This window comes from Rhodnius prolixus, unplaced genomic scaffold, assembly GCF_049639745.1.
Source record: "Rhodnius prolixus isolate KJV_2025 unplaced genomic scaffold, Rpr scaffold_4, whole genome shotgun sequence".
Classification (NCBI taxonomy): Eukaryota; Metazoa; Arthropoda; class Insecta; order Hemiptera; family Reduviidae; genus Rhodnius; species Rhodnius prolixus.
In genome coordinates this window covers 27,211,394-27,239,006 of record NW_027411614.1, presented here as the reverse complement: position 1 = coordinate 27,239,006, position 27,613 = coordinate 27,211,394, and the positions used below count along the sequence as shown (strand labels likewise).

At 31.4% G+C, this 27,613-nt stretch overlaps 2 protein-coding genes across 5 annotated transcripts; one reads left to right on the top strand and one right to left on the bottom strand.

Moving 5' to 3' along the window:
* Positions 1-725: 725 nt before the first annotated feature.
* Rpn3 (regulatory particle non-ATPase 3) lies at positions 726-5,234 on the bottom strand. 2 transcript variants are annotated; one of them, XM_074130583.1, is made up of 3 exons: positions 5,060-5,234; positions 4,561-4,741; positions 726-2,362 (listed from the first exon to the last, which is right to left on the bottom strand). In XM_074130583.1, exon 3 carries the CDS (start codon positions 2,340-2,342, stop codon positions 843-845), a length of 1,500 nt encoding a protein of 499 aa, XP_073986684.1. In that variant the 5' UTR covers positions 2,343-2,362; positions 4,561-4,741; positions 5,060-5,234; the 3' UTR covers positions 726-842. The 2 variants fall into 2 exon arrangements, with proteins under 2 accessions (XP_073986684.1, XP_073986685.1); XM_074130584.1 differs by lacking the exon at positions 4,561-4,741 and having other exon boundaries at positions 5,060-5,196.
* Positions 5,235-5,310: 76 nt separating this feature from the next.
* LOC141455477 (serine/threonine-protein kinase VRK1-like) lies at positions 5,311-26,847 on the top strand. Of its 3 annotated transcripts, XM_074130581.1 has the most exons (13): positions 5,311-5,485; positions 5,667-5,846; positions 9,492-9,547; positions 9,627-9,696; positions 11,490-11,686; positions 12,443-12,671; positions 13,134-13,316; positions 16,013-16,182; positions 16,256-16,353; positions 16,870-17,016; positions 18,535-18,654; positions 19,091-19,246; positions 19,516-26,847. In XM_074130581.1, exons 2-12 carry the CDS (start codon positions 5,669-5,671, stop codon positions 19,203-19,205), a joined length of 1,563 nt encoding a protein of 520 aa, XP_073986682.1. In that variant the 5' UTR covers positions 5,311-5,485; positions 5,667-5,668; the 3' UTR covers positions 19,206-19,246; positions 19,516-26,847. The 3 variants fall into 3 exon arrangements, with proteins under 3 accessions (XP_073986682.1, XP_073986683.1, XP_073986681.1); XM_074130582.1 differs by having other exon boundaries at positions 19,094-26,847; XM_074130580.1 differs by having other exon boundaries at positions 5,312-5,485; positions 19,091-26,847.
* The last annotated feature ends 766 nt before the right edge of the window (positions 26,848-27,613 follow it).

The window sequence follows — 27,613 nt, the reverse complement described above, 5'->3', positions numbered from 1 at the left end:
ATTATAACAAGCCTTCAAGATGGGATGGTTACCTAATAACTTACTTAAGATAACGCAACAAATTTTGCAGGTCGGATGAACAAAATCGCCACACCAATATGAAACACGTGCTGCGCAGTGTGAACGTACGTTAAAAACCGGAAATAACTGGCCAAGATTTCAGCTTCTATAGAATTCAGCCAGAGTTGGTTTTTGAGAAAAAACAAATAATAATAATTTGTTATTTTGGCTTAACTTTTTAAGCTTAGCACGATATTATTTAAAATTGAATCTACATATAATAATGACTATTAAAATTAATTTTTACTTTAATATTTTTACTTCATATTAATATTCAAGCTTCAAGCTTAAACCGTACACCAATTAAATACATCTTATAGATAACTGTTGTATTCTTTTTTACTTTACTATATACAAGTAAGTACATTGGATAACATACAAAACCGTAAATAAATACTTTTACTTTTTCACATTTTTCTACAGATCGATACATGTAAATTTGTATCTGGATAAAACAAAATGTGTTAAAATAAATTAATAATCACAATTACGCTTTGACGCCATTGAAGTAACATTTCTATATTATTTGCAATATCATGTATCACTTGCTTATGAAACCCCGGACCCTTCTGCACCTCCAGGTGAACATCTTTCCTTACTAAATGAAAATGAATACAGTTAAATGGACTGTTAGTGGAAAAACAGTAGGTGAACTTATCCGTTCATATAATTTACTAAATAATTTATTAGTATTTTAATTATTATAATCACAAAAAAAGTTCATTAATATATAATATTGTGTATTAACAAAATATATTTTTAAAAAAATCTTTAGAATATAATCAGGGGAAAACATCATCATCTTCTTCGGCCATTTCTTTAGCCAGTTCAAGATCTTGTTGCTCCCTCTCTCTCCTTTCTTCCGCAGATTCAAGGTCTTTTCCATAAGACTTTGGTGGATATCTCATAGCCTTTACGCTCTGATTATGAAGATCTAAACAGAAGGAAATCCTCTGATGAAAAGCAAGTTGTGGTTCTCTAGTACAATATATATCGGTCGCCTCTTTGCTTTGCATATATCCATGTTCAGGATCAAGAGTTGCCTCAATTACTCCATCTCTAATTGCCTTGGCAACTATGAATTCGGCATCTTCTGGCGAGTCAAGGCATAATTTCTTGGCTATGTTTGCAGGAGTTATTCGAGAGTATGCAAGACCAATACAACGAATTGCAGTTTTAATAACATTATGTCTTAATCTTAAAATGAGTGTAAAGGTATGATCTGATCTAAACTGAGGGCCAAACATTTCAAGCACTTCCCCAAATCTCTGAAGATTCCCAGTTCTAACCGCTTGAGTTAACTGCAAATAAGGCGCCAAAGATCTTCTAAGTGGTGCCTGCCGAAAAATCTGTCTGTCAGGAATATCACCTAACAATAGTTCAACTGTGACAGCTAATTTCTGAACAGTCTGTCTGAAACCAACAGCAGCATGTTGTGGTGCTTTTCTCAATGCCTGAACCAGGTGTTTATGTGCAGCTGTATATTCAAGTCTGGCAGCTTTAATTCTTCCCAAATAGTACAAAAATCGAGCCCATTCATTGTTGCTAGCTGATTCAGGATATACCGATTTGGAAACAAGTTTGTCAGCCTGATCATACAAATTGTAATGCAAATAATTTCTCAGTAAACAATTAATTAGCACGGCCTGTCCTTCAAAATCATTTCTTAATGTAGCAGTGCGTAACTTTGAATGAAGAAAACCTCTAATTTTTTCTAATTGATTAGTGAGTTCGTAAGCCCTTGAGTGATAGAAATAACATTTAGCGGCAATCAAATCTATAGTTCTTCTATTCTGAGAGGCCATTTTATTCATTAACATATCTGAACATTTTACAGCGTCCTGATATTTAGCTGAGTCTATTAATTTTACTAAAACTAGAAGATGTAGATAACCGTCTACTTCAGGAATTAAGGGTGTAGAAGAACTCTTACTACTTCTCATTCTTTGGCTGCTACCTTCAATCTCCATTGGCTCTTCGATGAATGCCATTAATGCATCTCTCTCAGAATTAGAATGAGTATAGTACCCAGCAATTATTCCTCTCAAAACCACTGGAGTGGTTTTTCTTCTTGTATTTGGAAGAGCTCTTAGAACTCTTAAAATAAATCTAGGTTCTTTATTCTGAACAGCCTTTTCAATTTGTCTAATATGTTCTCTTATTTCTTGAATACTAATGCTGTCAGCTGAAGCTTCAGATTCAGCGGCCGGACTATCCACATTCTTCATTTCAACATCAGTTGTAGGTGGCTGCACTGCAGCTGTTTCACCAGGATTAGGCATTTTGCAAGAAAAATGACTTCCTGTAACAGAAATTCATGGTTTTCAATTGTATACTTTGGTGTAAAACGAAATAACAAAAGAATAGTTCAGTCAACATTAATAGAATGGAATGGATGGAATGTATTTTTTGAAGATTTTACCTTTTTTTTTACATAACTTGTCGCAAAAACTTAAGTTTTAATTACGTGCATCTTTAAACCATTAAACATTTCACGCCGCTTGAATTAGCACAGTCCATGGATTTTACTAATAGCTCAATTAAACATTATTAAAATTATCCTGTTGATGAGCATGATATCCTGGCTCACAGTCAACATTGATAAGGCCACATTCGCATTGAAATAAAACCAGAAACAACAAAATAAAAAGTTGTAAAACTGTTTGTATTCTATTAATCTAATAATTTGCAGTTTTTTCTTTATAAACGGTACCTGTAGGCAAGGAGATCCTTGAGAATTTACTTTACATAATCTTTTTAAGCCAAATTCAAAATCGTTTTCGATAAAGTATCAATGTAACCTAAAATACTATTTTTGCACATAAAGAAAGTAAAGGTTAGATTTCATTGGTGTTGGTCAATAGCTTAGGCCCACAGACTCAATCGTTCCAGGTTGGACCATACTTAAAACTTTCAAGACTTTTTAGAAGCAGGAGGCAGTCCTCTATAATCTTAAGAAAAGCAAATAATTAAGGCACCTGTTCTATTATAATTTTTACTTTCTCTTCAATCATGCCAGATTTTCAAAACTGAATTTTTACTGGAAATTCGAGGGGCATTAATTTATTTATTCCCCTGACCTACTTCTATTTCTCACAGGGCGCTGAAACTGCACATGTGTAATAATATAGGTTTCGGGCCAATTTGCAACTCAGCATTGATAACGGTCTTGATTTTAAAGGTCTCCTTGGAGACAGTCAATGGACCGATTTGAGGAGGGTTGGTGATGATACACCCAGACAAGGTAAGTGAAGTAATTGCCTATTTTTCATTTACAAATTTTTACGCCTAACTACCTAATTAGGTATCATGGACGAAGGCGACTAGCAGTCTTACTTTACTATAAAATTCTCATATTTAACATTAATTAAAATCAGAGGCCTAAAAAATTGAACCCAATAACACATCTCTTAGCTTTGTGGGCCTTATCTCTAACCGCTCGGCTATCGTGACACAAATAAAAATTTTCTCAGTAAAATTATTTTAAATTGTAAAGGCAATCAAGACCCGCTGCTCTTTCAAAGTTCTTAACTTCGCTAAGTATGGGGAAGAAAAAAAGTGACTGAGGGATATGTTATATCAAAAACTTTTAAGAGAACAATTATATACAGGAAGGTTTGCGTGTTACTTTTCTATATATATATTGGCAATTGTGTTGACAGCTAATTGCGTCATTTAAATACATAATATTCACTCTCGTATTTCCTTAATGCATATTTTGGGAAAACCGAAATAAATAAATGAATTATGTAAAACATGGACACGGCTTTCTTTAACTGCAATAGATGCAATTTGATTAGGTACATTTTCTTCAAAACTTGATGTATATAAAAATTGTAAATGTATATAAAATGGGTTTTTAGATTTAGTGAAATTAAGTTTTCGCGAAGAGAAAATAAATCAGATAGCTTTTCAATAAATTATCTTTGGAAAGTTTTGACATCAACTCACTCCTATAACATCCCTATTTTTGTGACGACTTTTTTGACTGCCTCTAGCCATCCACATTTCTGCAGATTGCAAGAGTATACCGCACTCTACATATTCAATTATTCTAAAATTTCTAGAAATATTAAACTTAATACCACACATCAGGAATATGGTTGACGAGTAATTTTAAGACGAATTCAAGAATGATTTGACGGGTCAAAGTGTAAGAACAATTTGAGACCCCAGGTACAATTACAAACTTTAGAAGACATAATTACATTTAGGTGCTATGATTATAGTTAAAATTCACTGCAATTTAGTTCACGACAAATCTCACAATTATTGAACACATACTTCAAATCAGCTGCATTCAATTAAACATTATGATAAAACAATTGACTTATAAGAAGCAATTTAACAGAAATCGAACATTTATAATTAATCATTTTTCTATAACACGATCGTTATCAGCAATCACATTTTGGCCAGTATAATACTGTAATTGCAAATAAGTTATTACAAAAAATTGGTGGAATTGTACATTCTGCTTATATATGAAATTAGTATTACCTTTTATAATGACTTATGAATAACAATGATCAGCTTTTTTAGAGAGAACCTTGTTACTAACTTCCACAACACTCCCACTTTAGATCAACAAACTACTGCTAATTGTTGCTGCTGCCGAGTGCCGAGCTCTAACCTTACTCAAAATTCTGCTGAGTTACTTCCTCTGCCTTCTAGGCATTTTCTAAGTGAAAAATTATTTAAATACAGAATTTTGTTGAACACTTATTAAGTCAAAATTAATCATTTTGCCCACATAATTTAATATTGAAAATGAAGAGGTCTCAGCAATTAGGTTTCATTTAAAAAGGAGAAACATTAGACTGAATTGAAAAGTAAAGAGGTAATGAGTAATAAGGATTTTTTCCCATAAAATTCTTCATAATGCAATTTATTAAAATAGTCTCATCTACAATGTTGAAAAAAATTTGATTCTGTTAAGTTTATTTAATGAATGAAGATTTTTTTTTTACTTACTATTAATATTGTAAATTTAGCTTACTTGAATGTAGTGAATTGCGCAACTTATTCCTGCATTCTTAAATGCATCTTTTTACACAGATTAATTGAAGATATGGTAGGGGAAATCCAATATTCATGTCATGATAATGAATGAGAAAATAAATCTATGAATGTTTGTTCCTTCCAAGAAGTTTTGAAAAAAATCATAAATTATTTATTCTTTCAGTTTGAACTGGTGGCGCTAAAACTGTTAAGTTTACCAGGGATAGTATATATGTTGATCTAGTTAACACTGGAATGTTTGGAAATCGGCATCTTGTAAGGTCCTGTCAGTTTTTGTTATTGATTGATAAAAAGTAATCCTAGGTTTATATCTTAAATGTGTGTAACTCAGGACAGTTTATTTTAGGCAAAATCTACCCTATTAAAACTAATTAATATTCTGTTTGCCCTGCAAAAATAGGAGGTAAGTGTTACCATAAATAAGGTTTTGTTAATATTTATTATTGGTATTATTAGAAACGGATTGTATATTTAAAGTTAAGAATTGCATTCTTTTGTTACTCTAGTTCGCGACAAATCCTAATTTTGTTGAAAAATGAAAAATATATTATTTCTATATTTTTATAAATTATTTTTGGTTGTAGTTATGGCTCCTAGGCAGTTGTATTATGATCAAATGGCGATACAAAAAAAAAGAAATCCCAGTACTAATGATCGAGTACCAGATTTAATTAAGGAAGGAGAAATCCTTTGTGATGTTACCAAAAGGAAATGGAGGTTAGGGAAGTCCATTGGGATGGGTGCGTTTGGAGATATTTATTTGGGTAAGATTACTTTTTTGAACTTTTATTTAACTGACATACAGAAAGTTTTCTCGTTTGTTTTTTAAAAATGTATAGTTACATTTTTTATCTCGATTGTATAATGTTTATATTTACACTGAATTAATTTTGTTTCTTCGATAGTTTGATGGTTTGGTGATTGGATTTGTTTTTTGCCATTATATATTCGTTCTAAATATAATCTTAAATTATTATAACTTAAGTTACATGTTCTTTATTAGCACTTTATTTATTTCTGTTATCCTCCTACCAAATAACGAATCCTCCAACATGCACAAAAAGTATAATGGGAAACTGAACTTCAGTAGCTCATTGTGCTTTATGTGATATGTTGATTATTGGTGGGCGATTACTCGGTCCTTTTGATTGTTAAAACATTCTTTTATTTCTCAGTAATTTCAATATGTCATTGATGTCTCCACAATCGCTTTAAAAATTTTCAATGTCTCGAGGAAATTTTAAGTATAGTAATTTCCGTCAACTTATTATGAAGGTTGCTAAAAACCTCTGAAATTTTCAAGTTCAAATAGGCAGCTCTTTATAGCAACATGCATAAGTTTTGTTGAGCTACTACCTACCTATCTGTGCAGCCACTTAAATTTGAAAACTACTTATTGGTTAAATCAGCCTTGATGGAGAAAGTCAGTACTTGGGGGGTATACCAAAACATCAAATCGTGGAACATATTTATTTTTAGAATGAACTCACTTGAAGACTTATGGAAATTAATCAAAGAAATGAATCTGCGACTCGTTTAAAAATATTTTAATTAGATAATTAACGTAAGGCAACATTTATTGACAAGTATAACATTTGAATAGTGAATTTCGAACATACTTAATTATTATCCTAAACAAGGTTACTCTTAACCTGAGAAACATGGGAAAGTGGGATACAAAGAATAGTAATGAGTATGGATTTCAAGATGGCAGTATATGTAATTGAGTGACCCACCTTCCATATTGTCTTTGTAAGTGTGCTAGTTGCTTTTTGTAAAAACAAATTTGTTTTCTCAAACAGAAACTTTACATGAATGTACAGAGATTGTATTTTGTGATGAAGATAAATTTTAGAAAAGTGATAAATTTTCTTCATTCATTGAATTTTTATAGTATGTTTACAATTACTTTCGCAACTTAAGGATTTAGTACCCGGATATCTCAGCCTACTACACTATCAATCCTCAATCTGAAACTATTCTCTAAACATTGAAATTATCGCCTACAAAATTATTCCATTTACTATAAAAAAAAAAAAAAACTTACTGCAAATAGGCTTTTATAATAGATCGAATCCACTAAATGTTTTACAACCAATTTTATATCCAAGTAATGATTTTAGATCTTTTTTTGAAGTCTTTCTCTTATAAGGTTACATCGTACAATAAACGCCTCTTAAAAATCTAATACCTGTAATAATTAAAGAACATAAAATAGAAGGAAAAATTTAATCTACCATAAATAACAATGCACATCCAACAACCGCCTTTTAAATTTTTAATCATCCTTTAACGTACTTAAAACATTTTTAAATCTTACTATGGAAGAAAGTTATCTACAATAAATATACATTAACAATGTCGAAAGTAAACAAATAATTGTGAGAGCGAACGCTAAATATATTTTCTTCTTACTAGACAAGACATGTATTTCTTAACGTTCATTTGGCCTGTTATATTGTTCCATTCAAAAGCGTGTATTTTTAAAAGCGTGAAATGCTTAAATGTTAAAAGACTTCGCTCTCGATTGTCTTTTTGGTTTATTTCCTCCTTTTTAATTCTTGCGCTTTTCAATTTTTTAGATACTTTGTCTTCGAAATTTGTAGTGTTTTCTGTAAACATTCTAGCTTCCTAATTTAATCTTAGTATTGCCGTGGTTTTTCCTAAATTGAGTTTTAAGTCTAGCAAAAGAGTTGAGAAAACTATATTTGACGTTACATGTTAAAAACCCGATGGTTGAAGTTTAAGCTGTCAGCTTTAAATATCGTCTGATTTGTTGATACTTCTAAATTTTATTAAAGGCACGCTATGGAAGAAGCACTTTGCAGTGTTGGTTTTCTGTAAACTTGCATAAAGATTAGGCTCAACATAGCTATTGATCCGCAAGGGCTTTGCATAGCAAGGAGTTTCCCTCTCCACTGACGAATAATAATGACTCACACATTTGAAAAGAACTACAACACTTGTTTTTAGTGTACATTGCGAGAGACAAATTTTATTTTAAAGAAACTAAAACCTTTAAAACTTTCAACGGCTGAAGAAAATTTTAAATATAATTAGTTTTTGTGATTTCTGCACACTTTTTTCTTTTTATGGTCCCTTCATATGAGAGAGAATAATGTGTGATAGAGGATGAAACTGAATTATTTCATTTTTAAATAAGGCTGCACAAACACATTTGTTGCTACTTGATATTCTGACCAGCCTTGATATTTTTAAAATACATATATAAATTATGTTAAAGTGGTAGTCCTCTGGTATTTTATACCAAAAATACTGGTAGATATTGATTTAAATCATGTTCAAATTACATTATTTAAAATTTAAAACTGTCAAACTATGTAACAAATATTTATGATATATTTTTTTATATCGGAATAATTTGTTTTGTATCTTGAATTCCATGATGTAAAATTTATAGGAAAAAAACATGTTTATTTTCATATACATGCATTTTATAGATTATATTTCTAGAACATTCTTTTCTAGAATAGGTTGATAGCTCTACTTTCAACGCATCTAAAATCAGCATTATTTAATCCAAGATTATCTATAGTTTTTTTTTTTTTTTTTTCAAAAAGGGTTAAATCTATTTTATCTATATTCTTGATATAATTAATCCACTATTTCTGTTTTTGTCATTTTTAATTGCTACTAGTTTGTACATAAGATATTAATATATTAAATTATTTAAAACAGAAGTTGTTGTATTTTGAAAGTAATGTATTATTTACGCTTTTTACATAATTTGTTAATGGCCACATCTAAGATAAAAAACATATTTTTGATTATATACTGATTGAAAGCTCGGTGAAATTTGTAATTGTATGAACAATTTTTAAAATATACTGTTGTTGGAAGAAAAAAACAATCTTAGACATATTTTCTCTTTAAATCTTCCTTTCCGAATTTGTTTACAAATAAAAATATGTTAATTTTTTTATATATATGATCCAAGTTCCATAAGTTCCATTACTTATACTTCGTTATTTTTTTTAAACATGAAACAAGTAACCCTCAACACATTTTTTTTTTTTTCTTGTCAAACATAATTTGTGCATTATTGATCTAAAATTAGGGAGTATATTTTATATTCAATATTGATCTTAGATAGTTGCAACATCGGAAGGAAGTGAGCCCGGATCCTCATACTCTCTCAATTGTCACTAAAAATTTGTAAATAAGTGAGTATATTATATTCTTTGGGCATTTCATTCTCTTTTTTTATTTTTTCTATTTTTAAATTACAGGCAAAAACATCATCTTACTACATTTTTGGTTAGTAAATAAACACACTTGGTGTAAATTTTGTGTTCATGGACAAATGCTGAATTTATATTTTTAATTTGGTAATTTTTTTTTTCATAATTTTATATAAGTTGACGTAATTGTTCTTTGTATTTTTCCAGCTTCTGATGATATTTCAAGACACGTTGGACCTGATGCGCGATATGTGATAAAAATGGTATTTTTGAAAATATATATTGTAAAATTTAGTAGCAATTTAAAGATTTTTATCTAACAAATAGTCTCATTGATTTCAGGAACCTCATTCTAGCGGTCCTTTATTTGTAGAAATGAATTTCTACCTTCGGGTTGCTCAAGAGGATCGCAGTAAGTAAACTTACTCATTTATTTCGAATAAAAAATAATAATCCTTAATCGTTAATTTCGCTTGGTGTCACTACTATTTTGTTTCTTATAATTATCTTAACTCTAACAAATGTTCTTCAAATTTGAATTCTTAACATGAGTAGTTGTAGATATATATGTATTTAGCATTTTATATAATTATAGGTATTTCTTTACTTATCCTTATAAATAAAAAGTATTTTAGTGGAATATGTTAGAAGTATCAGTATTCTCACAACTCTTCCTCAGTAAATCCCTAAGGTCACTATGCACACGTCCAACTTTTGTCGGTGGTTGCACGCTGCGGCGCCGTTACTTGCGCTGAGCTGAACAGGCACACGTCCCCAGTGAAATGTCATGACCGGTCGTCAAAAATGTCGCCAAAGATGGCAGTCTATTTTTAGATTTGGTTTGATTTGGCTTAGATTAATATATGGGGAAAAAAGTTAATTAAGCGGATTACTTATTATTTCTTATTTATAATTTCTTTTCTTTTTTTCCGAAATTCTTATTCATTTATTCCTTGGTTTCACGTTTCTTCCACCCATCTTCATTTTTGAGTTGTGAAGGAAGGAATTTTAAATATCCACTCATGATTTTCTTTTATTTCTTTTTTCTTTTACCATATTTGCTTGTTGCAACAACTGTTGCAGTGGTAAATTACAATAAAAGATCAAAAAAAAAAAAAATATGCAGCATGTGCCATCAGTAGAAATTATTGCTGACATTCTTACCAAAGCTTTTCCTAGAACGAAGTATTTTAAGTTTATAACCTTAAATACAATTGTAATCTCAAATATATTAGAATTGTCACCCTATTAAGATTGTCTAATAAAACCCTTGTAAGACGTGTATATTGATGGGAAGTCTCACATAATTAATGCGGAGGAAATATGTGAAATGTGTAATTACAATGAATATGAGTCCCTTTCACATATTCTTTTTTAGATGCCCGTATTATAAATTATCTAGAGACCAATTCCTACAAAGATACATTGATAAAAATATCAGCGAGGAAGAAAATTAAATCAATTTGTTAATGATTACTGATTTGAACAAACTGAAATTTATAGCGTTCTATATGCTGGCTGTTATTAAAAGAAGAGGTTTTGCGTTAAATTTATTTTAAGTTATTTTATATGTTTCTTTAAAATGTGTACTTTAATTTATATGGAGCTATTTATTTATTTACTCACTTATCTTTAATTAATTTGTTTTCAAAAGTAGTTTATTATTTATTTATCTAATTACTCTCATTTTCATTTATTTCTTTTATTTGTAATGGTGTACGAAGCTGACTCCCTGTAATATGTAAAATTGCTTAAATACAGTATTATTATTATTATTATTATTTTAAGTTTATGAAATTTTACGGCCTTCAGTCATCTTAGCTGGAGATCAGAATCTCGTACATGTCTCGAGGGAAGCCTTAGTCGGCATGAATCCTTGTTAACATACATGCAATCCATATCCGAGAGATTACTCTCTATTATTATTGTTATTGCAATTCGTCTTATATTAATAAAATATATATTTCGATAGCGTCAGTTCTGAGCCACTTCCATATGGGCCAGTTGAAGTATTACTAAACTTTATCTTCTTTGGAAGATTTAATAAAAAATACCTATTTTGTATGCAAACTTACCCACTTATGAAATCAAACTTCTTTTATTCGTATATTTTAATTCAGCTTCTCTCAAACTTGATCCTTACTCGTAAATATACGTACTTCAGCAGTGTCCAAGTCTCCATTACATATATACATTTATTTTTAGTTGCAGAATGGAAAAGTATAAGAAGATTGGCTAATTTAGGAATGCCTCATATGTACAGTTTCGGATCTCATGTTCATAGAGGCACTCGGATGAGATTCATAGTTTTACCAAGATATGGTGAGAGTATTGAAAAAATGTTAATGAAAAATTCATATAAATTTCATGTGAAGACAGCTCTCACGTTAGCTTCCCATATAGTTAGTATTTTTTTCGTGTTTTAATTTATTTTCATTTTAATTTAGTTTATAAATAATATATTTCTAAGTTTTTAGAAGTTGAATTATTAAGTTATTGAATAATAACCATCCAGGCATTTTCAGGTTTTAGAAGTTAAATTTTCTTATAAGGTTCCCTACTTAGAATTCAAACACTCCTTATTTCTAACAATCATGCCTAGACGAGAAGGTGGTCAAATCACTTCTTTATCAATCTTGGCCTAAGTGAGTGATCTAGGATCTTGATATCCTACGGGTATCCCAGTCTTAAATACCATCACATACAACCTTAATAGTTAATGTGTGTGATGTATTGGGTTTTGCGAACGATACTGCAGATGGACAGCTTCATTATCGTGCTCACAACACGAGCCCTTAACAGACATCTACATTATAGTCTTCACACAGAGCCCACATTGAAATTAACACTAACTTTAGGGAGGCAGAATTGAGCATTTAGGTTGTTGCGTACTTTGACTACCTTTTCAATCAACAACAACCATTTTTGCAGTTTTTCCACTTGTATTTTTTAGATTAATTATACAGAGTGTTATTCTGATCCAACATAATAAGTAATTGTTTTAAATACATTATTAAATTATTTTATCAGCTAAAAAAAAATCACACCATTTGGGAGGGAATTTCTTTTTCATAGTTATGATGTTGAGTTATAGCTCAGATTTGTTTTGTGTGTGTGAATTTTGATTGTATTTGTAGCGAGTTTTTTCTTTGTTTTAGTTGAATGTGTTGGAATATGTGCATAGCAAAGGCTACGTTCATTCAGATTTGAAAGGACATAATATGGTATTAGGTGCAGAGCGTAATCATGCGCCAGTATATTTAGTTGATTTTGGTCTTGCGACTAGATATCGCAATAAGAACGGTACCCACAAGGAAGCATCACCTGATGGTAGAAAAGCTGAAGCTGGAACAATGGAGTTTTCATCTAGAGATGCGCATAAAGGAGGTGCGAAATTTTTGCAAAATTAATGCAATTTTTATAATATACACCCCTTATTTCTTAACAAGGTTGGAACACTGTTAGAACAGACACTATTTCATAAAATATTTATCATAAAAATATTTTCGAGGACCTGTTCACAAACATTAATGGTAAATATTGTTTGGCATATATTTGCTTCAAGACAAGAACACTTTCAATTTAACCTTCACTTACTCTTCTGTGAGAAGTAGATTTTAAATTTTGATTGGAAATAGTGTCTGTTATAAAACTTTTTTATTGTTTAAAAATTACACTAATTACAAGTCACATTTCAAATAGTTCCTACTTTGGCAAATATTCCAACGATGTATCATCCATTATTTATCTAGAGACTGGTGCTGAGTTGAACAGGCTTTGGGTGCCTAAGGCCACCTCAGCTCACCTTAATTAAAAACAAAAAAAAAAACTGATGGTTTCTTTTTTCAGTAATGACACGGAGAAGTGATCTTGAATCCTTGGGCTATAATATAATTACCTGGCTAGGAGGTAGACTTCCATGGGAAGACTGCCTCGGCAGTCCTGAACAAGTAGCAGAACGCAAAGAACAAGCCATGTCTAATATTAGATACTTCCTTAAAGAATCATTTCCTAATAGGCCTTCGCCCTCAGGTAAAACGTTTTTTAACTTTTAATTTTTTGCAAAAAATTAATAACTTTACACACTTATTTTCAAATCTTCACAGTTTACAATTATTAATACAAAAACTTATAAAAAGACAATATATTAAAATAAAAATCGAAATGAACATAATTTTGACAGGTACTAGCGTTTTGATTTCTATTAAAATTGTCCCATCTTTTGGTATTTTGGTATATTTGATGACTTGAATTAGCATTAATGGTTATCAAGGATGAGGTTAGCTTAGTATTTTGTGATTCAGATTTTCATGCGAATAACCGAGCTCGAATCGACTGCCTCCCTCTTTCAGATTTTCTCTTCCTACAGCTTATTTCTAACCGACCAGTAATGAACAGTCAGTTACTTCTAACTGACCAAGTTATCTGTAATGGAAAATTCTGTCCCGAGAACGGCAGAGGTTTAGGCGCTAATGACCTCAGACAGACATTGACGCGCCTTAAATTCACAAAATAAATATATTCCTAGGCATGCATTAAAATTAAACATTCAGAGAAAAACTTATTTTCTTGAATCAATTTTATGTTATATATTCGACCTTAATGTTTCATCTCTAGCAGATGGAGGAAGCTCCCCCTGGTATCTTATTGTGAAATAATTAATTGTGATTAAATTAGGCCCCAGAGAAATGTTATAAATATTTCATAATACGGCTACTGAAAATTTGTAGACAATTAGAGGTGATTTCAATTATCAGTTCAGGAGTCATACAAGTATAGTTTTAGTAGACACTGGAAAAGCGAAGGAAGTTGCTCTTTTTTAGGATTTTAGTAGCTGAGATTTGTTTGATGCAGTAAACAACTCTGCAGGTCCTATAGATGGTGCATGATTGAGTGAATTAGAAGTGTGTGGAGATGTACGAGGTGTGTTCAAAAAGTAACGGAAATTTTTAAATTTCGCGGGTTTGGAGAGTCTGATTGTAATTTTTTTTTTTTTTATTATGTTGGTACACATGCCCCTGAAGTACGATAAAATTTTCAGTAATATTCATTGTTTACTTCTTAAGTGGCAGCCGTTAAGGTTAGACGTGTTTGTCGAGCTTGGCGATTTTTGTTTGTTAAAAAAAATGGATCAAAGAATTTGTATTAAATTTTGCGTAAAAAATGAAATAAAGTGTGTGAAATGTTAATAAAGGCATATGGTGAGTCTGCTATGAGTAAAACAAGGATTTACGAGTGGTATAAGCGTTTCCAAGATGGCCGCGAAAACGTTGAAGATGACGAACGACCTGGACGTCCAAGCACATCAACAACCGATGAAAACGTGAAAAAAGTGAAAGAAATGGTTATGAACGATCGCCGAATCACAATCAGAGAAGTCGCTGATGACGTTGCCATATCAATTGGCTCATGCCATGAAATTTTTTCGGATGTTTTGGGTATGAAACGTGTGGCAGCAAAATTTGTTCCAAAATTGTTGAATTTCGAACAAAAACAGCGGAGAATGGAAGTTGCTCAAGAGTCACTCAATGAAGTCGACAACGATGCGGATCTACTGAAACGTGTTATAACAGGTGACGAAACATGGGTTTACGGATATGATGTCGAAACTAAGGCTCAATCGTCCCAGTGGAGGCATTCTGGATCGCCAAGACCGAAAAAGGCTCGACAAGTGCGGTCGAATGTGATGGTTATGCTCACTGTGTTCTTCGATTTTAATGGCATAGTGCATCATGAATTCTTGCCACAAGGTCAAACAATCAATAAGGAGTACTACCTACAAGTTCAACGCCGTTTGCGTGAAGCAATCCGAAAAAAAACGCCCGGATTTGTGGCAAAACAATTCATGGATTTTGCACCACGATAATGCACCTGCTCACACTTCATTGCTTGTTCGTGAATTTTTGGCCAAAAACAAAACTTTAACGATGCCCCAGCCTCCATATTCGCCAGACATGGCTCCATGTGACTTTTTTCTATTTCCAAACATAAAGAGAACATTAAAAGGCCGTCGTTTTACAAGCATAGATGACATTAAAAGCGAATCGCTGAAAGAGCTGAAAGCTATCACAAAGATCGAGTTTCAGAAGTGTTTCGAGGATTGGAAAAAGCGCTGGCACAAGTGTATTGTATGCGAAGGGGACTACTTTGAAGGCGACAATATTAATGTAGATGAATAAATAAATATTTTTTTCAAAAAACGAAAATTCCCGTTACTTTTTGAACACACCTCGTAGTTGGCCTTCGAAGTCCTTCGAAGTTAATTCAAGGAAATGTGAGAATTTCTGAAAATTCTGATGAATTGTTACATATTGTTCGTGTTACCAGCCATTTAGGTAATGAGGTAGCAACTTACTCACCCGGGAGGGTTCTTATGGACCTAAGCAATTTACAGCATTTTGCTACATTACAGGAGAGATTTGTTTTTTCAGTATTAACTATTTTTTTTTTTCGCAAATACGTAAAAAACAAAAAATGAAAAAACGTAAATCTGTATGTTTTATTTGAAACAGTGAAATATGAAAAGCGGAAAGTTTTAATTGAGGATCGATGATTTTAATCTTGATGATCTGGACCTTAAATCTTTTTTTCAATGAGAGCTTCATTTCGACAATTTGGCGATACTGCACTTTTCAGAATAGGACGAGTGATCCTGAGAGCAAAAGTTTTTTGGTTTTTTTTTCATTTAATATTCTTATTGAAAATTAAACCTTCTTTTTTTCATTTAGTTTTAGAAGAGTACTTTACATACATAAGCGCATTGGATTTTGATACTGATCCAGAATATAAATATTTAAGAAGATTATTCTGCACTGCCATAAGAGAAGAAGGGTTTTTAGATGATTCTATACTTTCTTTTGATAATCATGCTAAGCTGAGCAAGAATACTGCTTACAAGGTTAGTTTATTTGATGTTTTTCATTTATCAGATGTTTAATTCTGTGTGTTATTATTATTGTTTTTATTTTTAGAGAAAAGCAGAAAGAGAAAATTTAATCGGCCCAAAAAAGAAAAAAAAGACTTTCTTTTCCGTTGCGAGAAATCCTTGCTCCATACATAATCATAATTTGTAAGTGCTTTACCTTTTATTTTTTCTGTAGTTGTGATACAACACAAGATTGTCTATCATTACATCTATAAAAACAAAAGTCTGCTTTTTAGTGCTTCGGAAAAGTTTCCTTGCTACTACTATAGTTAGCCTTCAAGCAGACAGTGCAATTAAAGGCCAGTTGACTATATAATTGGATCAGCTCTGCTGGATTATTTATTTATTGGGGCCCGGGCGGATCCCGAGCCTTGTGGCACTGCAGCTGAAGATGTTTATCGTTCCATTTCCGAAAAACATGAATCTTAGTGTAAATTTTTTCTCTTTAAATTCTTCAGAAAGCCTATATCAATATTGAAACATTAGTCGCGCGATTCGCTTCTCGCCATTTCGAAAATACTAGTTTAAATTACCATTGTCAAGATATTTCAATAAAAATTATTTATGAAACAGAGGGAATTAGTTCCAAAAGATAATTCAGTTGATTTTTGTTAGCTTTACTAAGTTTATGTAAGTCCTGATTTATTTGATTGTTTTCAGCTCCGCTGTTAGACAAACAAGAAATTTAGATCGAGGATCGAATTTAAGGTCAAAGAAATTCAATTGGGCTACAATTCTGGCAATGAATCCAGATAAAATTATCAAAAAAGATCGTTGTAAAAATTATCTTCAATCCCCATCATCCAAGTTAGTTCATTAAATTATGTTTATGTTATATGCATTATCTATCTATTATTATGAAATAGCGCCGTTTCACTTAGAAAGGGTGTTTTTTTATGTAAAAGAAAAAAAAAAATACCTCAAAGCATATATTTAAGTGGGTAGCAAGGTAGTGTGAAATATTAATGTACAGGGTGAAGTATTGTCCATTGGCCTACTGTGTGTAGTACATCTAAAATGGGTTCAATGACGCATTGGCCAACTTCATATTTTCCACCGTTCTTGAGTGACGTCACTTTAATTTTTTTTTCCAAAATCATTACTTTTTTCCAATAAAAATGTTATTACTCAGAAAGTTTTTGTCCGAATTCGATTCTGATATCACGGTTAGAAAGACAGATAAATTTTCTAAAAATTGATACCATTTTGAAGCATAAGTTATTCTCCAAACAGCCTCAATCTTCCTCCGAATGCTGGAAAAATAAAAGTAATCGAAATTTTTAAGAAAACCCATTAGGCCCTTACGTGATCATTATCAGACCTCGGTGCTGGCACTTTTTATAAAAGTTTCCTTGTTTAATGGGCTTTCAAACGGTATATCATTTTCCAGGATTCCTTTTATCTTCGTATGAGAAATTACGTTTGTTTTACAAGAAAACGTGCTCACGAGCACTCAAGAGTGTTAGTTATCAAGTTGATTAATTCATTGAAAACTCTTTTAGATGGACCAGTAATCAAATTTTACAGTAGATTGTCTTAAAATAATATAGTCAAAGGTCACAAATGGCACAAAAAAAAAAAAAAAAAAAATCTGGTCTATCTCTCTAAAATATTTGAGAAAATGTTAGGAAATATTTTAAACAAGTACTATTTTTATAAACAAAAATTCATTATCATTATGTACTTACTCCAAATTACAATTTCACACACAACTACACTGTTGGGAAAGAAAAGAATGTGAATAAACCTTAACCTTTTTTTTTTTTTTTTTAAGTGCCATTTGTGACCTTTGACTTTCTTATTTTAAGACAGTCTACTGTAAAAATTGATTACTGGCCCATCTAAAAGAGTTTTCAATGAATTAATCAACTTGATAACTAACACTGTTGAGTGCTCGTGAGCACGTTTTCTTGTAAAACAAACGTAATTTCTCATACGAAGATAAAATGAATCCTGGAAAATGATATACCGTTTGAAAGCCCATTAAACAAGGAAACTTTTATAAAAAGTGCCAGCACCTAGGTGCTTATATATAAATTCAAAGTTGAAAATGTAAATATCTTGGACACAAGAGACAATGTGAATAGAATATTTTTTGTTGCATTTGAGCTGCTGAATCACCTCCCGAAGTTTCGACCTCCCCTCCTTGCACACCCTGTATGTATTCCAAATCAAAATTTAATAATCGGTTAGTTATTGTTGTAAAAGTTGAGTTAGAAAAAGTCTCATGAATGTTACACACTATTTTTTTTTTAAGCTCAAGTTAGATTTTTTGAAACTTGCTTTAGTTTATAGATTTTCATTAAGAATATATTTTTGTTGCAGGTCTATGTTAGTAACTAAGACTGACGGTTTGTCAAATCCAACACCAGCAATGTTAAAAGTTATGGAAAGAAGTAAACGTCGAACATCTGAACAATCCTCCAAACGGTCTAGAGGGGACAGGTTAGTCAGTTAGTAAATAAATTTTGCTTTATATTCCAACCGAATCCAGTTTCCGGCCCCATATTCTCATTTAGGAGTTTCTTATAGCCCACTTTGGGATATGAACAGTATTTCTATAATTAGAGACGCTGTCCGGAGATCGGCTAGACGCTTAAAAAAGTCCATGCGCCAATGTCTTTAGATGTTCACCGTTTTTAAATTGAAATTTGTTTTTGCTTTATAAACAAATATCTTTTAAAAACATTTTTTGTTTGCTTTATAGCCACCTACTTTATTCTCACATTTGATTTACTGTCAAATTCTGGTTTTCTTTTAAATTTTCCGGGACTATTGTGCTAATTGCCAAGTTTTTCAGTTTGTTTTTCTCGCTTTTATGTAATATTTTTCTTTCAATAATTGAATAATTAATCTAATTTCTATATAAATTCATTTGCAGTAGCAGTCCACCTAGCGGTTTAACACCAGCAATGGAAGAAGTTTTGGCTAGTCGGATGTTATACACTAGAGTTCTTAGGTCATCGTCAAGAAGACAGAAACAGTATTTTAAGTAATGATTGTTGCCTCTTACTTCTTCGCACCGAAGTACAACGTGGTCTGTAAAATATTTATTAGTCAAATATATAATAGCTGAGTATTTTTCTTTCTTTTTTGTGATAATTTTTATTTAAAGAAATCATCTAAAGATATGTACATTGCTTTTACTAAACCATTGACATTAAGTTACATATTCTGTAGTTAAAACGAGATCTTGGCGAACTTATGCTAAGTAATTTTGATGAACTGTATTTTTTCTTAACATAAAAAAAAGCTTGTAAACTGTAAAGATTAGATTTTAAACATTAACAAAAACTTTTATTTCAGACCAACGTGTTAGACTAACAAGGCTGCCTGAGGAGTTATGCCCTAAATTATTAAACATTATGGAGTTATTCCAGTGTTTCTTCCTTTTTTTAAATTTTAATAATTATACCTTTTTTTTTAAGCACTTAATCCTCCTGCTCGTAATTTTTGATTGCAAGGATGCTTGCAATTTTGTTGAATGTTTGAAGTTGTGTTTTATCGGAATTTCTTGTTTTTAAATCCACAAATTGAGAGAAAGAGAATATACTCTGTGTATTTCACCCAGAATAACTCTAGCAAAGGTGCCTGTATTTTTTAACTACTTGCATCAAAATGATGTATTAATTATATTTATCGACATTTCGTTATAATCAATAATTGTTGAAGCAGAGATTATGTACAAAATTGGGCAAAAAATAAATTAATAAAATAGCTATAGTTAACAAATCCTTCAGACTTGGTATTTTCATTCAAATATTATATTTCTTTAAAATTCTTAAGAATAAACGCGTGCGGCAATTACTCTGCTTTAAAATATATGTCTTAACTTATTCTGCACCATAATGCTTCGAAGTAGTTACTTGTACTGCAAATTTAGTGAAACATACTTGTACTTGATTTTTGAAAAATCAAGGAAATCTGATTTTGTAATACGCTTTTTGGGGAAAACTCAAAAACTGTAAAATCATTTTAATAATGTTTCATCACCTTGACTACTATTTTCCGATCAAATCCCTTGTGAGCCCTAATTCAACATAAACTTTAAGCTTTCTTAGATCTTACATTTTTAACCTCCTCTGATAAACAAATTCACTCCCACAATGCGACTATTTGGGAGAAAAATTGCGAACCGGATAAAAATTAAAATCTTAATTAATTTTAAAATATTTATTTTTTTAAAGAAAATGTTCGTATTGTGTGGTATGTAGGATTAAGTGAAGGGATTGCTAACAATTTCAAGGTACATTAAAAGAACTTATTAACTTTAAACAATTTTTACAACCTCTGGTTCAATAGTTTAAATTAAGACTACATATTTAACTGATATTTTGCTGTTTCCTCTCAAAAAAATCTGGTTAATGTTTTGCTTTTTCTTACATTTAACAATCTGAGATAAGATTTTGTGAAGTTACATGTAAACATCACTTTATATATTAGCCTCACACATCAATAAAAAAGGAAGAAGTGGATTTATAATTAACAAATGAGCTTCCTTAACATTTAATGGCAGTTCATTAATCAACTTATTAATATCCTTTCTGTGTAAGTTACCACAAATGATAATTGTCTTACACAAAATTATAATGAAATCAGAAATTACTTCCTCCTACACTTCTCATAAGTACTGATCAATAGTATAGTCTCTAGTACTTAATCAAAAAGATATTTAGTTTTTTGACTTTAGGGAGGGTGTGAGAAACATCTACAAATACAGAGTTGTCTTAAATGGACAATGTCGATTGGATAACTGGTTGTTTTTCTTAATCAATATATCAATCAATATCTTCGTGGTGTTTTGATTCGGCAAGAATGAATATTTAAGATATAAAAGAATATATATATATATATATATATGTTCAGCATTAGGAGAAAAAACAAACTTCAGATTCATCCTAAAAATAATGAAAAATCCTTAAAAATGTAAATTATGTGTCTAAATCTAACAGCCTTAATACGGTATTCTTAAACGCGGGTGAATTCAAACAAACCTATTGTTCTTACACGGAGATTTATCAGGTGCGGCGTGTTTATCTCTCAAATTCTTGACCGTGCAGATTTTTTTTTTTATTTGTTGAGTTTATACATAAGTTAAAGCAGAGATTTTACTTGAACTTTTCCCCTTTGGAATTGGCATTGCGTCCATTTATGTAATCGCTAATTTCGCCATACTCTCAATTACTACAAAATTTATAATCATTATAAGCTATTAATTTCGTACATGTATGCAATTTGTAAAGTTTTTATTAAATCATTTAATTTTTCTCACTATTCATGTCATTGCTTTAAGTATATATCGACAATTGCACGTCACAAATTTCTTTTGTTTTGTATTTCTGGGGGAAATAAGGATTAATTAGGGAGTAGAATAGGTTGTATATTAATCTGTTTTAATTAATGATTTTTTAATTTTTTAAAACTTTTGATCAATTTTTCTTCGGTAATTTAGGCAATATTTGTTCCTTAACGTTTTTTCTATGGTATTTTTATTATTTAAAATTTTCTTTATTTTCGGAAACTTGAGTGACATGTTTTAAGAATGATTGTGACCATGTGAAATTTAATAATTCGCTTATGAAAGGTTTTATTATGAATAACACAAATGTTTGTATGTAGTTTCATAAGACGTAATTTTTTTATTATTGATTCTCGCTAATAAATTTTAGATTTGTAAAATAGTTACATCATTTATGTCTTTACTGCGAGCGTACTATTTTCTTTAAAAAACTTTGTTTATTAAGTATATTATTTATATGTAATACAAATGGTGATAAAATATTTTAATTAATAATCTCGATATAATCACTTTTTACTTAACAGGAAAGAGTTCTAACTTAATTATAATTGTATACATATAATAATTAAAAAAATTAATCATGTACATAGTAGTTGTAGCATTTGATACATTAGATAAATATGTCGCGTAATATTTTTGTAAGATTCATTTAATAATAATAAGCCTTTAGAACATCGAGAAAAAAATTGTAACTTTGTTTGACGGGTGTGGTCAGTGAGATTCTTTTGCTTATATGTTGCATGTTGTCTATGATAATGATGCTTCAATCATGCATATTTGAGAGTGATTAATGTAAAAGGTTTTATTTAATAATTCAATACTTGAAGAGACTGCTAAATAATAAGTAAGTAGCTGCTTTTGTTACACAAAAGTGGTTTTTGCACATTAAGTTACATTTTATTTTTTTGGAGCTTTATAAGCTTCTAGGAATAGAAAATCTTATGGCAGCACATCGGGTCTCCGAATAGCAAGTTCACTTCAATTACAATTGAGATAAACTACAGTTTAGGTCTTTAAGAAGTTACCGCTTTTAGAGATCATAAATGTTTTACCATTGAAAGCTACTTACCTTTCCTTCGACTAATCAGCATCCGGTTCCAAATTTTAGATCCCGACAAAAAAAAGTAATTACCTAAGAAAGACCCACGATTTCGCCTGTTGTTGAACAAACCATTTATCTTAATGATTTGTGATAAGATCAAGATTAGTGACACTAATCATGTCGAAGGTAACCTTCAGTACAAGGCAATGTATCTGAAATTTGCTTCATTCTAATCTACGGGTGCGTTCCACTTGGCGACCACAACGACCACGACCACGACCGCGATTTTGCCCGTTCCACTTGCTTGTGGGCGTTGCGATCGAAAACCCAAGTGGAATGGACTGTGGGCGTTTTAACCGTTCATGTAAACATATGGCGGCCTCGAAAATAAGTTAGAAGCTTGAAGAGGTTATTTTTTAATTTTAACCCCGTTTATAAGCAGTTATAATAAACTTTATTAATTATTGGTAAAGTTGACTTATATTAAAAAAACATATATAATTCAATTTTTTATATTACATTTTGGAGTATTTATAAAATTTACGTTTAAAAAAAATTAAAGTGTCTTTTGTGGCAACAGTTGGATATTTATTAATAATGCTTTAGAAAGTTCTTTATCTAGTTCCGATTAGAGTGGAATGCAATTTTACAAAATCGCAATGATAAAAAGCGAAAACTTAGGCCACGTATTATTAGCTATCAGAGTAATTGATCTTTATTCAGATGAAGAATTTAAAAGTTATTTCAGGTAAATGATTTTGTGTTATTCAGTGATTTAGTGTGTAAAGGGATAAGTAATTATTTATTTATTTATTTTTTGTAGACTTTCGAGAAACACATTCTATTATTTACATGAAATAATACTTTCATTTACATGAGATAATTTTTTCGGTCGCCATATTTTGTTTTAAAAATTGCGCCAACTCTGAACGCCCACTTCGACCCAGCTCTATAGATGGGGCGTTGTGGGCTTCGCGTGAGCGAAAATAGTGACGTCATTAGTGACGTTTTCGCCACGACCACAACGACCGCGGTCGCCAAGTGGAACGCCTGAAGGTATGTTTTGGTCGTTGTGGTCGCTTAGTGGAACGCACCCTACATATAACTATAATAAGATAATCTTATTCTACTAGCTCCTCGCGATATTTTTGTTTCCTAGCCTATCAATTCATTTCCCAATAATCTGCTCTTTTCTTCATTTTAATGGGAAATAACGAATTATAATTTGGAGTAGTAAATAGTAACTAAAGTAATTTATCAAATTATTGATATTTCTAAGATTATTTTATATGTAATTTATAGTATAAGCATGTGTTTCTTTGACCATTAAGATCCATTTTTGGGTATTGGATTATTAATTTTTCGCAATTTAAGGACAATTTGTTTTAAATTATAATTAACTGTTTTGATTTTTTTAATTTATAATAATACATGTATTTATATCTATTTTGCTACTGATAGAATTATTGATAGATAGTTATATTTAAAAGCGAACTCAATTTTCTCTGAACAAGTTGTAAGTTTTTGCGAATTACTATTAAAAGAATGATTTATTAATAAATTTATTTTATAATATTACTTCCTACAGTTAAAAACAGTGTATATTGAATACAATTCTTTTAATTGTATTAAACAAAATATGTATAAAACATATTGCCAACAACTAGAATAAATAGTAAAGGCAAAAAAATTAATGTATAGTACAGCCAAATTTTATGTTTGATGAATATTTGTCAAAATTTATCATCTCTAATTATAAATAGATAATTTTTTAAAAAAAAGAAAAAAAAAGAAAGTCTTTTCTACTTCCAGAAGAGAAAATTGCAATCTTTTAACAGTTCGAAACAGCATTTTGACCGGAAGTACACGTTTTGAGGACCTTGATGCAAAAAGCTCGTGTTTGGAAAATATTCTCTGTTTGATTTATAAAAGGCAAGATCAAAATTTACAATTTGACGTGACGGCCCTCAGTAATTTTTTGCACTCATTATACACACTGCAAATAAAATTAAAGGACCTCTGGAAGAAGCCCACATAGAAGAATAAGGCTGACAACACTTTGTTGTTAGTGCAGAGAGGAGTGCTAATAGTGATGGGGAAAAGAAGTTTTGCCAATTTATGAGATAAATTTTTACACAAGACAAAATTTATTAAAATTGTGCAAAAATTTAAAAATAGTCAATACAGAAAAAATTGAAATTCTTTTTGATTGCGTGCTCAGTACCTCGTATTGCCACCGTGAGCTTGAATAACAGCATCTTGGTATGCTCATTATTAGGCTCCTGATATTTTGTTGTGGAATTCTCTCCCATTCTTCTCTTAGGACTTGTTTCACCTCTGGTAATGTCCGTGGCGGGTCAGGACGATTGCGAATTTTTTGTCTCAGCTGGTCCCATAAGTGTTCAATCGAATTCAAATCTGGGCTACAATCTGGCTGGGCGAGAGTCTGAATGTTATTGGCATTTACGAACTCACGTACCACATTTGCAGTATGAGGGCGGGCTCAATCATGCATGAAAATAAATTAATCTCTACCAGTAAGTACTCTTCCGCGGACGTGGATTCGTAACATTTCATTGATGTGCCGCTGAGCAGTCAAACTTCCATTCGCGAACACAACCAAGTCCCTTTTGTCGGTGAAAGAAACTCCTGCCTAAACCAAAATTGATCCGCCGCCAAATGGTGACGTTGGTTGTAGTGCATAAGGGAGAAAACGTTCGTTTCCTCGTTTCCATATTCTCATTCGTCCAACATTTCTGAAGAGGGTAAATTTGGACTCATTAGAAAAGAAAACTTTCCTCCATTGCCCGATGTGCCTGCCAATTGCGATGGCCCCTGGCAAACAGATGTCTGGCGATTTTGTGCCAAATCATCGAACGCAGGCAACCGTCCCTCAACCGATTACGAACGGATTGAGCAGAAGTCACGGTTCCTGTGGCACGCCTCAGGTCACTTTGGATAGCTGGTGAGGTGGTTTGGCGATTTCTGAGGGCTTGTAGCCGCATGAATTGGTCCTCACATAGTGAAGTGGATTCTTGGCCGGCCCTGCCCTGGTCGTCTCGTAAATCCTCCTGTCTGCTGGATTACAGAATGACTAACTCCCAATTGCGACCTACTTCCCGCACTTCTTGGCCTTCCTCAATTAATGTTACTGCCCTATAAACGTCAAAGTCGGAAATATGCCGCCTTAAACCTTGCAGAGGATCAATAACAAACTAATAATTTTGATGAACTGTATTTTTTCTTAACATAAAATAAAGCTTGTAAACTGTAAAGATTAGATTTTAAACGCCAGTAAAAACTGCACGACACAACGTTAAAGACTGATAGAGGTAGAGTAGAATTAGCCCCATATCGGTCAATATGAACAAAGTTCAAGATAACAAGGAGAAAAGTGGTAAAAGAAAACAATAGCCTCTTGAGACAGGTCTGAGGGTTTATCTTAATCCTAACCCGCAACATGTTCCAGAGCGCACTCATTTACTTGGAAGAACGACAATACAAAGTGACCCTTTAATTTTTTTGTCGTATATATATATATATATAAAATACCTGTTCCTCAATTAAATGTATACAAAATAAAGTCCGAGTTTGTAGAAAATGGCATTTCCAGAAGTACGATGTTTTGAATCGCTCCAAAATCAAACGAGCTGAATAGTTGTTGACTATTAATAAATACTCATTTAAAGGACTTCTCAGATGTGCTTGAATGTTTTCGTGAAAATTGATTTTAGGAGCATTATCGGGAGGAGAGGTGTTATATTTTGACAAATGGCGTTTCTAGGGATTTTACAGCCACTGTATTTTTATTTTTAAATAACTATTACTAAATAATTCCGAATTTTTGACAAATTTTGTAGTGTTTTTGTTTCTTGTTATTTTTTGTTTATATTCATTTTGTAAGTTACCGACGCATCACTTTTTCTTTTTTTTTACACGACTTTTTTTTTTAAATCTTTTATTTTAATGTATATTCACTGTTTCTATGTTTACAAAATAAGAAGCATGTAATAATTTATTAATAACAACTGAATGTTATTGTTTTTATATTTTGTACTCCCTCAATTAAGCCTGACCAAAACATTCAAATATGTCAGTTGATTAGAGCTCATTATTCTAAACAACTAAATTTTTTTACAGATGTATTAATTTCACTTGTTGTTTATGCATATATATTTTAATTTAAATTTATTTTATTTATTAGATTAAAATTATCTATTTTATTATTGATAGTAGAGAAACGCAACTACATTTTGGACGTCTTTGTTTATAATAAAAATTGCAATAGCATTATGAATTTTTTATGAATTATGAATTTTTCCTTGTGATTTACATTATATAATTGAAATTGAATGCACACACGGGCCCTCTGTTCCACTACGGCGTTTTGCTACCCTTTAAACGGCTTATTTCTGTTGAGCGTACCAATACCTATATGGCCAGGCAGGGGTGCTGTCCCACAACACGTTGATTTTTTTGTTTGTTTAATTATAATTAAGCTCAATTTTCTGCATGTTCCACAATAGCTACTCATTCACTTTAAGTACTATTAGTAACAGTGTCGAGGGAGAGTGTTAGGTTGAGGGGTGTTAGGTACATCGGATGCCTACATAGCCAGTGTGTTAATCGCACTTCGGCTTTAACCTTGCTAAATTTTACATGTGGTGGACTCAGTTTGTAGTTGAAAGATATCGAATGAGATGTAATGGTAGTTCTCTGGATACAAATCGAAATCTTGCCAAAAACTTTTGAAGAAATTAAGAAGCGATTTTTAATGATGGTCACTAATAACTGGTAATAGTAAAAAGAGAATACAGAAAAAGAGAAGTAGAGTTTACAATCGAAGTTAAAGAAGTTCATCTACCAATTAAGTTTTATCGTTACTTATAACATTTAACAATCTTTGTTTTAAATTAACTTTTTGTGGACTCGGATTGGAATTTCACAGTTTTTAGAGGAAACTTTCTAGAACAGTTACATAAAAACCCTTATGTAACTGTGTAATAGAAAACGAAGCTTTTGGGCTGTAGTTTAATGTGGTGGCTAAATATCGATTCAGGTAT

Bases quoted from the DNA above. Each gene is read 5' to 3' on its own strand.
- Rpn3 (XM_074130583.1), bottom strand. From the start codon at position 2,342: ATGCCTAATCCTGGTGAAACAGCTGCAGTGCAGCCACCTACAACTGAT.
- LOC141455477 (XM_074130581.1), top strand. From the start codon at position 5,669: ATGGCTCCTAGGCAGTTGTATTATGATCAAATGGCGATACAAAAAAAA. The intron at 11,687-12,442 runs GTTAGTATTTTT...TCTTTGTTTTAG, and splicing joins TCACGTTAGCTTCCCATATA to TTGAATGTGTTGGAATATGT. The intron at 17,017-18,534 runs GTTAGTTCATTA...TTTTTGTTGCAG, and splicing joins CTTCAATCCCCATCATCCAA to GTCTATGTTAGTAACTAAGA.